This window comes from Panthera leo, chromosome A3, assembly GCF_018350215.1.
Source record: "Panthera leo isolate Ple1 chromosome A3, P.leo_Ple1_pat1.1, whole genome shotgun sequence".
NCBI lineage: Eukaryota > Metazoa > Chordata > Mammalia > Carnivora > Felidae > Panthera > Panthera leo.
The window spans coordinates 80294332-80307761 of record NC_056681.1 but is presented as its reverse complement, the minus strand read 5'-3'; the positions used below and the strand labels follow the sequence as shown (position 1 = coordinate 80307761).

The following is a 13430-nucleotide window of genomic DNA, read 5'->3' as shown; positions in this document are numbered from 1 at the left end:
GTTGGCCATCCGACTTTGCCTCGGGTCATGATCTCACTGCTCATGAGTTTGAGCCCCGCATCAGGCTCTGTGCTAACACTCAGAGCTTGGAGCCTGCTTCAGATTCTGTGTCTCCCTCTCTCTCTGCCCCTCTCCTGCTCATGCTCTGTCTCTTTCTCTCCAAAATAAATAAACATTAAAAAAATTTAAAAAAAGAAGAGATTAGCAAGGGCTCTAATCCAATATGACTGGTATCCTTATAAAAATGGGAAATTTGGACTCAGATGGCCACATAGGAAGAATACCATGCGAAGATGAAGGCACAGATTGGGGTGATGCATTTATAAGCCAAGGAATGCCAAAGATTGCCAGAAAACCACCAGAAGCTAGGGAAGAGGCATGGAGCTGATTCTTCCTCACAGTGCTCAGAAGAAACCAACACCATCTATACCACAATCTTAAAATTCTAACCTGCAGAACTATGAGATGATAAATTTCCATTTTTTAAGCCACACAGTCTGTGGTACTTTGTTATTACAATCCTAGTGAATATATGGAATTCCCTTCCTCCTTCCTTCCTTCCCTGCTAGACTTCATGAAAAGGAGGCTGGAAGACAGGAACATGATTTTCCTTTTAAGTCATTGATGGACTTTAGGCCTTTTGTATCATTAAGAAATACAAATTCTTGTTAAAAGGCATATCCACACCTGACTGTAACTAAAAGTTTGGCAATAGTGGGCAAAAGGAGCTGCCCCCAAGGGACATATATGCCAATGTCTTCATGTGCTCAAAGTCAAATTATGGCTCCTAAAACTCAATGGCTCATTTTAAACCCTCAAGAACTAGAGCCTTTCCCTTGTTTTCTTCCACAGTGGCTTTTCCCTACCTTGACTGAAGAACTCATTTTTCAACTTGCTGAAAAGTTTTACTTTGTCCAGACTTACCCATCCACCTCGAAAATGGAGCAGAGCAATAAGCTATTACCTTTCCTTCTTTCTCAAGGAGTGATTTCCCCTACTCCCACACAGTGGAGTCTAGCCCAGGTTTTAACTTATTGTCCCCTCCCTTTTCTACCCACTGCCACATGAAAGATGAGTTTCCAAGACCACTGTTTGTCTATTGTGCTCTTCTAAGGGCTTCTCAGTGATGCAGCACCAAGACTACTGACACTTGCATCTGAACATTTATGCACATCCCCATACTGTCACAGAGTTGTTCTTTGTTTCTTAAGATGGCACTACTAGATAAGTTCCAATGTGTATGCCTGATACAGAGTAGCCTTATCTACTCTGAGAATATGGGGTCTTCTTGTGCCAAATGTGGCTGACACTGATTCTTAGACTAAAGACCTTCCAAAATCCAGAACTGGTTGGTGTGCTTAGAGCTGCTATATCCTCATCTATGATGGAACTGGAGCTTCTATTCATAAAATAGCAACGTCTGAAACTCCAGCTGCCTGGGTCTACAGCCTATAGAAATTTCCCAGACATCAGTGATGTTACCACATTGCTTGAAGCTATTCTAGCAAATAGACATCTGTGGGTTTTGCCTGCCCAGCATTTATTCCTCCTCCTTCCCTAGTTTTCCCATTTTATGTCCTTGTGGTTTAGGTGCTGACTTTATAAACCCAGCTCTAGGCCTCTACCATTAGTGAAGAAGGTGCACATGACCAAAAACAAGCCAATGAAATCAATCAGGGCCTTGTGCGAAAACTGCTGGGAAAAAGGTACTGTCTCTATTTGACTTGGGGTTGGGAAGAATGTAAGCCTGGAGTTTTTAGGGGCCACCAGGTGAAAAGAATCTTCTGAGAATGAAGCGAAGATGAGAGATAGAGAGATCTAGGGGAGTGCGTTGTGAATGTTGTCTGGACATCATCTGCATCTTTGAGTCCAGCCAAACCTGAAATTTTCAGCTATATAAGTCAATAAATTCCCTCTGCTTAGGCCATTTTGAGGTGGGTTTTCTGGCACTTGCAGTTGAAGGTATCCCAATATATCTATTGTTTCTTTTGGCCTTCTGTCTTCTATTTCTTGCTTAGTATACAAGTTGTTCTTGTGCATGACCTTTACATGTTTAGCTCCCTCATAACTGCTGGGATGAGCTTCACTTCAGTGTTAATAGGATGTTCGGTGAATTTGCTCTTGTTAATCTTATTCTTCCAGTGAGAGAATTTATAGGTAGTTGATGGTGAAATTGTTCCCCCAAACCCAAACCCTAGAGGTAGGCAGGATAGCTGCCTAGAAGGTCAGGAAACATCATAACTTATTATAAGACTATGACCTAGTTAAGAGCTTGAAACGTGTTGGCACCATCTGTCTATCAGATTTCTAAACGTTAGGATAATCTTGATTTATTTCTAGACTTTGTCAATCAGTTTACCACATGCTATCTGCAAAACAGTATCCAATGACATCCTCATTCCAGGCTGAGTATAGGATTTTCTTGGTGCGTGCTTGTATGTGGCTTTGGTTTTATAGCTGCTATAAAAAAAACTTCACAGATGTTTACAATGAACAACAACCAAAAAATCCCAGATAAAGTAGAAATAAGACTATTAATTCAAATGCACTGGAAAATCTGCTTCTTAGCAATTTCCAAGCCGGGAGAACTGGAGAATGACAACAATCTCTACCTAGACAGTATCTACCCCCATGGCCAATGAAGGACACATAGACCCCTTATTTAGCACTTTCTATGACACATCACATCCTACTAAAGAATTAAAATATCTTAGAATTGGAGAGGCCATGCTGTCATAGAGCTTGATTTACTCAGAATGTAGGCATGCCCTCTACCTTTTTCTTAAATGGCAATCCAGACTTCTTCCAAATGTCAAAATATCTTAAGGATTGGGTGTCTCTGCCCATTGAAGGAAAACTCATATTTATGTGCTGTGCTGAGCCACAGCCTCTCTCCTTGTAACTTTGAAACACCAGAATTTTATTTAAGGGAACTTAGAGATCATTCAATTCAACATCTTCATTTTATTCCAATGATCTGCCTTCTGGAACAGAGTATCTAATCATCTTTTCTGTAACAGCCCTTTCAATATTTTGTGGCAGCGTTTGTGTTCTTCCCATAACATTTGTTTCTCTGGAATAAATATGCCCAGGTACCTCAGCCCCTTCCTTATCCTAGTCAGAGTCCTCTGAGATACTACCCTAACTTCCTGTCTTCTAACTCCCTCTTGTGACATGATACAGTCTCCCTAACATCCCATCACTATTCATTCAGAGGCTAGGTATTTCCTTCCAGGTGCAAAACTAATGGGGGAACACAGTTTTCCATAATTTACGTTGTTCTAGCTATTCTATGTATTTATGTAGAACTACTATTTTATGTAGCTCTTAAGCACAGAAGGGTTGGTTATGAATGCCCTGCCAATGTTTCTGGCAAAGACAGATTTTACAAACAAATTTGTCAGACTTCAGATAAAGACTGTCAATAGACGGGTGCCTGGGTGGCTCAGTCAGTTGAGCGTCCGACTTCAGCTCAGGTCATGATCTCACAGCTAGTGAGTTCGAGCCCCGTGTCGGGCTCTGTGCTGACAGCTCAGAGCCTGGAGCCTGCTTTGCTTCAGATTCTGTGTCTCCCTCTCTCCCTCTACCCCTCCCCTGCTCATGCTCTGTCTCTCTCTCTGTCAAAAATAAACATTAAAAAAAAAAAAAAGACTCTCAATAGCATAGAATTGTGTTGTGAGAAGTCACCAGAGCAGTTGTTATAGGCCACTGCCTCATTTCAGTCATGCTATCTTACATGTATTCAGGTTTTTAAATACTTTATCTTTTTTATATATAATTTAAAAGAAAAAATTAATGTTTACTTATTCTTGAGAGAGACAGACAGTGCATGAGCAGGGGAGACTGACTGTTTACTGACTGTAAAAAGTCGTTACAGGAGTAGGTCTCCGGCTAGGAGCAGAACTTTCTTTTCTGACCTGATGATCTTTCTTTAACCCAATGAAACAGTTCATAAAGAAGAAGACACAAGGCTGGAAGGTGTTTTCCTTTAAGATTCTTCTTTGGTTGATAAAAAATCATAAAGAAGGACAAATCCCTCAACATTTGGGGAGAAATACTTTCTCAATTTCTTTTATTTGGAAGTTGAATGGGAACCGTGGAAGAGGGTAATTTGTGGTGGGGGATTCATACACTCAGTATGCTTTGAACAAATGCTCAAACGAACCATGCCTTGTCCTCTTGTTTCTTGTATGTGCCAAAACTAAAATATATCCCAAATCTCAGTTTAGCTGTGGTTTTAGCTCCAGACCTCTGGGCATTTGGTACAACACACTTTGCTGGTGATGGTTGAGATTTAACCTTGAAACCAAGTTGTTATATAATTTAACAACCCCTATCCCTGTGTATTTGGTGGTCAACACCATGTTATTTTTTATTAAAAATGTTTCTGTCAATACAACTTTTATGCTTTGTATTGAGTGTCTGTGGCAAGTCTTTAATTACTGTTGAGAAATTTGTAATATAGATACATAGATATTCACTTGCAACAGTGAAAAAGGCATAAGGTTTTCTAACACCTCCAGGTGCTAGCTACCTAATGGACCTTCAGACAAGAGACTGAAATATTAAGAGAGTTGATTGGGGTCAAGATGGAATGGAGGACTACATTAAACTAGATGGAAAACAAAAGTAATCCAAAGAAAAATATGAATGTTAGGGTAATTAGGCTGATTATAAAGGAATGACAGTGGCTAAAATTTATTAGGTACAGGTCCCCGTGATGTGAGATCTGCAGCAAATCAGGAGAAGCCTCCAGACTGAATTCAGGTTAATGTCACCTCGGCTTTCTGGGGGAGGTTATGGTGTTCTCAAGCTTTTCATACTTACATGGGTTGTAAAAACGGCAGAACCAGCCAAGAGGCATCTGGATTCCTGAAGTAACAGGTATGACATTGATGTTAGAGTTAAATCAGTTTTCCATTACCTGGGGATTGATTAAACTGGTACGAATTATTGTGGGAGGTCAGATAAAAAAGGGATGCCATTTGGTTTTAGAGTATGCTGAAAAAATGCAAAGCATGGACTTTAGGATCAGAAGATGGGGCTTGGAGTCCAGGCTGTACCTGTCAAGCTGAGTTGTCCTGAGTGAGTCAGGTAGCCTAAGTCTCAGTGTTCTCTACATTAAAATGAACCTAATAACATGGCTATTTTGACTCTCAAGCTAACATATATGAATGCATGTTATGAACTTACAGTGCTAGTTACTTGTTTTTATTCTTTTCCAGTGCTGACACCAGGTTATGAATCAAAAGGGAAACAAAACAACATACCCTATTCCATCTGGGGGACAAAAAAGATGGGCGTGAATATTGCTTTTACAGTATTTTCCCCTTATTCCTTCATCTGGATCTTTAAAAAGCTGCATTTATTTGCTGTTATGGCTTTACCCTCCAAAGCCCCTGTATTTGATGTCTTTTGGCCCTTACACACATGTTAAGAATTAAGACAAACAACGATGTTATAGGCCTGCCCACTCATAGCTTAAGGGAGCAAGTTGTGGAAATTGACCATAACCCTTGGGAACCTAAATTCCACTGACTACAGGTGGGGGACCATGTTTTGGTTTTTTGTTTTGGTTTATTTTTTGTTTTTGTTTTTGTTTTCAGAATTCTTTAATTTTTTTTTTAAACTTTTTAAAGCAATGTGGTTTCCGCCTGCTCTTCCAACAATACAATGGCCTGGACTTTTGTGGGTTGGGAAACCATTAGAAAACAAAAATAACGGATCTTGTACAATTCATCAAGCCCACATGGGAATTTCTCAACCACACAGTCCTGTAGGATTATGGCTAGTGTGCCAGAGACATGCGCTAACCCTCAGCTTTATTCATACCAAATAAATAGTCACTCAGTCACTAGGGTAAATGAAATAAAGGTAACCACTGACACTACCATTGCCATTTTTGAAATGTGAATTCTGAAAGGAATATGGCAATTCAGTCACCAAAAATAGCACAATGTCAGCGCATCTCCCTCAATAGTTACTAGATAAGAAATCAACATGAATAACTTTCAGGAGCCAAGCTAAATATTGTTTTACATCCTTACATTTAATAATATCTTACTATTCACTAAAGTTTACTTGAAGACAAGGATCACTTTACGAAACAGAATGCATACAGTGCTTAACAGAGGTGTAAAGCTTATAACAAAGTATATGTGAAATTGTATTCCAGGAAAGATTTAGAACTGGTTTTTGAAGAGGATAGCTCTATTTTGGCCAGCTTCATTTAAGGAATTTTTAATTATTCATAATAACCAGATGATTTCCTTTTGCCTGAATCTAAACCCAAAGATGCTCAGAATAAGAAGACATCTCTCTATGGGTTCTTCCTTCTAGATGGCTTTTTTTGCAGTATTTGAAAGTTTTTCTTGGTGGCGTTTCAAGAAACTGAAGGAAGACCTTATTTTGTATCTAGGCTGTTTAATTCCCATGTTCTGACTTTGCCACAATATAAGCACATTACTGGACTCTTCTCTAAGTCTCAAGTCTACTTGAATGCCTGTACAATATCCTTACGTTACTCAGCCATCTTCTCTGGTTGTGAGCAAAAGTGGCCACCTTCAGTATATCCATGAAAAAAAGAGTAGCCCAGGATTTCCTGGAGTATCTTAAGGGCCGTAATTTGCACATAGGGGCACTTTTAAATAACTTACTAAAAGGCATTCTGTAGAGGCAATTTACAGAAAGGTTTCTCTCACTGGCACTAGGGTTCATGGTCAATGAACCAGTAGGCTGGATTTCAGCCCTCACCTGCCCTGGCAAGGCATTTTTGCACAGCGCCTGAAACAGACTACCCTATAGGGTCCCCTGGATACGTATTCACCTTTAACTGTTCCTCCCACATCCATTCTGAGGCCACAGACATCTGAAAAGACATGGTAGGCATAATTTCTTCAGAACCAGAAATCTCTCCAATTTCCGCCTCCTAGTCTTCCTTCAAATATTCACTCTCTTCTAGTCTCTGTATTTCTTTCTATCCCACTAAAATGAACCCAAGTTCTCCCTCTCCACCCAGTGATTCTCAAACTTTTTTGACGTGAGTCCCACCTACCTGAGGCAAAAGGCTCCAAGACTCACACACTCCTCCAGTCTTTCCTACTCTCCAAAGAATTCTCTGGTAGCAACAAACTGTTGCTGTGCAAACACATTTTGTTCAGATTATGTGAATATCTGCTTTAGCACTATTGACATAGACAGTTCTATGTGTACTGCAATCCATATTCATGCTAATGTTTTGTTACAGAGAACTTAAAGGTGATAAATTATGGTGATATCACTCTCCTACCATAGGGTTAATCAAACAGTATACCTCAAAGAAAATAGATGATGATGAAGATAGAGAAGGGTAATTTATAATTAAAAAGCAGGAATAATAACCACAAAAAAGAATAATCAACTCATCATAGCACTGATACTGGTAACAGAATAATCTTCCCCAAAATTGAGGATCCTTCAACAATCTGCCCATGCATGTTTATAGTGGGAGTTTGCAAATACTGCCAAGTGTTGCCTGGCAGCCAGGTGAATACTTAGTCAAGTCCTCAGTAAACTCTACTTATGTGCTAAATTCTTATTTATGAATACGAAATACTACCAACTCCTAACAATTTTGCAGACATTAGTAAGTAGCCTTTAGAGAAAGACACACACACACACACACACACACACACACACACTGAAAATCTAGGACATCAAGGGCCATTTGCTAGTAAGATCCAAAGACAAGACTTACATTTGGGATCAGTTTGTGGAACATCAGGAAGATGCTTGTGGCCTCCCGGTTGGCTAGAGTGCAATACCTTAAAAATCACTGCTTAGGTAGTTGGCTTGGCTTTTTGACTCAGCTGCTCAAGATACTGGATCACTTTTTTCGTAGTCTATGGCTACTAAGGCACCATGACCTTGTGCCTTAACCAGCTCCCTGAACCCCCAACACTCCCAGTCTCTCTCACTGGAGTCCGTCTCTGGGAAGGAGAATCAGATGTTACCCACTAACTGGGCAGACTCCCAGTTACCACCTTGTCATATCTGTGATGGCATAATGGGAGGCCTTGAGTGCAACTTGGTAGAGGGAAGTCAGGAGACTTGGTCACAGGCCACCTCTGCCTTCGCAGCTGTTTGACAGCAGGCAAGTTACCTCACTTCTCAGTTTAGATATCTCCTCTATGAAATGGAAGTAATAATACCAACCTCACAGATTTCTTATGAAGATCAAACAAGATAATGTAAGTGATAAAACATGGTATAATATATGTTTTATTTATAAAAGTAATGTGTGTTATTGCAGAGAGGTAATGTTCATGCAAACATTTGGACTGTTCTAATTTCAAAGTTTAACTAATATTAGGATGCTATGATGTATAAGAATGACAAAAAATATAGACTGTCAGCCATGGAGATCAAATGCAAGGACCTCACAGGCCCTAGAGATTGTTGAGAAAGAGTACAAGTTCCTGATTCCACAATCCTGAAACATGTTATAAGGAAAAGTACATGTCTCAGTGCTCCTGAATCATCCTCCAGCCCTTTGCAGAAAGGTGATATTAGAAACTATTCTTGAAGAATCAGGAGTTATCCAGGCAAAGAATAAGATGAAGTCTGTATAAAGATGTTTTGGATAAATGATAAATGCAAATGCAAAAATAAAGGCAAAGAAACATGGCTTATTCTGGAAATTACAAACACTTAAGTGTTGCTGGTTGTAAAAGGTAGGGAGAAGAGGCATGGGAGAGGAGGCTGGCTAGGAAGAATACCTGTCATGTCACCAGCCTATTCATCATGTCAGTGATGGGGAGTCAATGAAACAGTGTAGCCCAAATACATGGCTGGATTTGAGTTACACAAAAACCACTCTGATGTCGGTTTGGAGGATGAGTCTGAGGGATGACAACCTGGAGACAAGACATTTTTCAAGCTTTTCCAATAGTTCTAGTAGGAGATATTGAGGTCCTGAGCTAGAGCATTGAAGGGACTGGAGGGGCATATGAAGTGGTAAATCAGCAGGCCTCACTCATTGTATTAGTCAGGATATGATAGATTATATTATGGTAACAAATGATCCCCACATCTCAGTGGTTTATCACAAAAGCTTATTTCTCAGTCATGCAGTTAGCCAGGCTTCTTTGACTTGGTGACACTACCATCTCAACATAAAACCTCTGCATTCAACACAACAGGAGAAGAGGGATGTTTCAGGTAAAGAGAACTGAGAAAGTTTCTTTTACTACCTTAGCCCAGAAATAAGATGCAAAGTTTTATTCATGTTTCATTGGTCCATACTAGTGATATGGCTGCACTTAACTGAAAATGAGGTGGGAAATATGTCTCTTCTATGCCCAGAAAGAAAATAATTGGATATTGGTAAATACTGGTGATGTTTACCACATGGTGGAATAGAGATTGGATAGTCACTGTAGTGAAATATGCACATGGAAGATGGAGAGGTGAAGGAAGTTTATGATAAATTTCAGATTTTTAGCTTGGAAAAATAGAGGTTGATGGTGCTGGTCAGTGAGACAGGAAAGGCTGAAGAGCACCATACTAGGTAAAATAGGGCATTTTATCATAGGGTGTAATATTTTATCATAGGGTAAAATAATGGTTTTTGGATACATGAAACATCCCTAGGATAAGCATTGTATCCAGAGATAAAAAGCAAAAGGTAGAGTCAGGTCAAAGGTAGTATTGGGCAAGGCTGAAGGCAGTTACAGTGTTTAAATAGTTTAGAAGAAACAGTAACTGAGTCATGGTCATGAGTGGAAGGCAAAGCAGACAAATCACCAGGAGAAGGTGTTTGGAGAAAAAATATAGGCTGGTGCTCAGGCCACTTTCAGCATCAAGCACACACTTGCCTGAGGCTATGAAATATGTTAAAAGTGTCATCGAATGCCTGACTGTGCTCTGAACTTTAGCTAGTGACTGAGGTTCTGGTTTTCCAACTCTTTGCAGCCATCCAACCTCCCTGGGCCTGGATCCTCCTCCCATAAATGAGCCTTCTGCAGCCTGGCCACATGTAGCCAACCCTCCTTTACCCTTGTCTATTCAGACCTTGGAATATCTCTTACCTGGCACCAACTGATGCCATAACCATAACAGAGGTTGCTATCATTTAGACTCTGCTTTAGACACTTACCCCAGGTTTAAACTCTCATATAGGACAGTTCCTCCAAACCCCATCCTGAGTCCCTCACATAAACCATTGTCTCTTGCTCACTAGCCTTCCTGCCAACTCAGAAAACTGTAGTCCCATTTTGCCTCAGGCCATATGCTCAGGAATTTAAGAAGCTCAATAAAAGCAATGGTCTTGGCATGTATTTTCCAGAAAATATTTACTGTCAGTAAAGGATGAAGTTTCTCTGAGATTCTAGAATGAGAGGTGGGTGGCGTTATATAGGAACCAGCCCAGAAGCAATAAGGCAATCAGTGGAGAGGTAAGCTTGCTCCCAGCTGGACGTAGGATTCCATGTCCAGAGTCCATGGCTGATTATTACAGGGGACCAAGACTAGGGAAGAGAAAATTGTCAGGAAGTTCACAGAGACTTCAGGAAATAGGTCAACTGCCATCCTTATCTCTCCTTTACCAGGAGGAGACTAAAAATCCACAATCAAGTCTACAGAAGTACACAATCGATCCACTGTAGCTGTAGGAATCAAGACTCAGGCTCCAGCAAAGTGGAGTGGCACCATGGCTTCAGGAACACCAAGAGTCAGAGTTGGTTTGCAGAACCACATTCTTCTGGGAGTTCTACAACAGTCTTGCCCCAGGAGAAGAAAGGCTGGCAGAAGCAAAGCAACAAGCAAAGAGAACCCTGATAAGAGCATGGAGCAGGGCAGGCCTTCTCCAACAGAGGTTGAACTTTGAGACCCAAACGTAATGGAGTCAAGTAGGCATTCTGGCTTCCCCCCAGGGCCCCTCAAGGATAACTCTACCTGATAGAATCCCTGAAGCCTTTGAGCCTCTCTATGACCTCTGACAACGGCTTCTTCCAAGCTCCTATTGGAACTTGCATAAGAGCAGCTACACTGGTTGAATGGAGTCAATATGCCTGGGAAGGAGGGAGGCAGCTGTAACTGGAAGTTCACTAGAAAAACTGGGATAGGGATACAGTGTGGACAAGAGCTAAGAGAAGACCCAAGGATAACTGTCAAATCTGACATTCTATTACTTGTTCTAAAAGATGACTATCTACAAATCATCCCTAGGATACCCAAGTTCACAATATTGCTTAATGCAATTAAAAAGAAGTAACACTCTAGGATTTTTTCTCTTTTTGTTTATCTCCCTTGGAATTTATGTGTTGAAGAAATGGTCTAGATTTTACTGATTACATTTGTATGCTATTGTTTCAAATATGCCTCTTGTAAGTTGTAATTATAAACTGACATTTAGATATAGATGCCTGATCAAATTCAGGGTCAGTATGTGGGAGAAAGATATTCCATAGGTGGTTTGTGGACTTTCCTCTGGAGGCACATATTTTTTCCCCAATTTTGCTAAGATATAATTGACAAATAAAATTGTCTTATAATATAAAAAAAATTACTGGGACCAATAAAAAAAAAAGAAGTAACAAATATGAAAGCACATTATATACTGTAACATTGAATAAATACAGGATCTTGAAACTGTTTAAAAGCTAGTATATAAAAATAGGCTTTAAAGCCCCCATTTGTGGACAGGTGCTATGCTAAGTGTTTTATATACATCATTTTAGTCAATGCTCCCCACAACTATACTAGGCAGGTGCTATTATTATTTGCATTTTACAGATGAGGAAACCCAAGCTCCTAGAGTATCTGATTCAGGTTATGCAGCTAACTGGTAAGAAGCACAGCCTGTGGTCAAGCTCACATCTGTGTTGATTCCAGAATACTTCCCCCAAAGCCTGAGAACACTGTTGTGTCTTTGTTTCACATGTCTGGCTGAGCTGTCTCTTCACTCATGGTCTGCAGAAGTTAGCTCTGCAGCACCAGCTCTTGTCTCTACTGTCAGCCAGAGAGCAACCTCTGGGAGATCTTGAGGAAGGCCTGGTTCTGGAGGAGGGCTCCTCCCATCCCCCTTTCGCAACAAGCCCACAATGGCCAAGCTCTGGGCCTTATCTGGCAGCCCTCACATTCTTCCTAAGCACCCCAAGCAGGACACATTCCTGACTGGGTGGAGGGAAGAATTCTTAGCATTCTTCAGCCGCTGTCCTCTTAAGAGCGCCTAATCTCAAGTAGGATAGAGAAAAAAAAAAATCCTTCATTTCTAACGTTTGGAATTACTCTGAATTAAGTCCTGCTCTCCAAACAAGGAGAAGGGGGAACAAAGAGCTGGAGGGAGATTTCAGGACCACTGAGACATGTACTTTTCCTTATAACATGTTTCAGGATTGTGGAATCAGGAACTTGTACTCTTTCTCAACAATCTCTAGGGCCTGTGAGGTCCTTGCATTTGATCTCCATGGCTGACAGTCTATATTTTTTGTCATTCTTATACATCATAGCATCCTAATATTAGTTAAACTTTGAAATTAGAACAGTCCAAATGTTTGCATGAACATTACCTCTCTGCAATAACACACATTACTTTTATAAATAAAACATATATTATACCATGTTTTATCACTTACATTATCTTGTTTGATCTTCATAAGAAATCTGTGAGGTTGGTATTATTACTTCCATTTCATAGAGGAGATATCTAAACTGAGAAGTGAGGTAACTTGCCTGCTGTCAAACAGCTGCGAAGGCAGAGGTGGCCTGTGACCAAGTCTCCTGACTTCCCTCTACCAAGTTGCACTCAAGGCCTCCCATTATGCCATCACAGATACGACAAGGTGGTAACTGGGAGTCTGCCCAGTTAGTGGGTAACATCTGATTCTCCTTCCCAGAGAGGCTTCCTGCTGGATTTACTGTCTCTCCTTCATACTCCCACAGCACCATCTACACATCATTGACACCATTATTTATGTTACAACTCTTTATGGGTCTCTCTGCCCAGCTTAACCGAGTGTCACATGGTAGATCCTCACTTGTAGGAAACACAGAGGTAAGGAGATTCAGTAGTGATGCAGACACACAGGCCTCATCTTTGGATATAGAATTCCAGGATGATGGGCTGTGAAGTAGACTTGAAGGTTCAACCCGAGAAATCAATCATTCTAGTGGGTATACAGGTCTGGCAAGAGTTGGGTGGGGGGAGGGGGTTGGACGGGGAAGGTCTGACTTCATGCCAAACTTAACAAACCGGTGGGCCTGAGTCAGAGATTATTAACCCAAGCAAGATTGGCTCAAGAACTGAAAGGACGTTTCATTGAACGTGGACCATGAGAAGATACCTCTTCGAGAATCTTGGTAAGGTGTAAACATAGGAAAGATGGTGGAATCTGATATAACTTTACAAAATCATTGATGCTCTTAATAAATTGGGCTTAGGTAGAAACCAG

The 13430-nt window shown here is 40.6% G+C and overlaps 1 protein-coding gene and 1 long non-coding RNA gene across 17 annotated transcripts in view; one reads left to right on the top strand and one right to left on the bottom strand.

Moving 5' to 3' along the window:
• EHBP1 (EH domain binding protein 1) overlaps window positions 1-12882 on the bottom strand; it is a 369979-nt gene extending 357097 nt beyond the window's left edge. For 11 of the 16 annotated variants that reach the window (XM_042932410.1, XM_042932423.1, XM_042932418.1 and 8 more), the window contains exons 1-2: window positions 10933-11199; window positions 7736-7967 (exon numbers count right to left, since the gene is read on the bottom strand). Coding sequence is in view for 1 of the 16 variants with exons in the window: in XM_042932421.1 (XP_042788355.1) it covers window positions 7736-7737 (2 nt within the window). In the remaining 15 variants the exon portion in view is untranslated. Of the gene's footprint in view, window positions 1-4827; window positions 4873-7735; window positions 7968-10932; window positions 11200-12614 lie in introns of those variants that run through there. The other 5 variants (XM_042932413.1, XM_042932409.1, XM_042932414.1 and 2 more) reach the window with 5 other exon arrangements.
• On the top strand, window positions 8060-11258 carry LOC122216107. The gene is made up of 2 exons (XR_006200706.1): window positions 8060-8228; window positions 10587-11258. It is a non-coding gene; the product is annotated as an uncharacterized LOC122216107 (long non-coding RNA).
• Window positions 12883-13430: the final 548 nt, after the last annotated feature.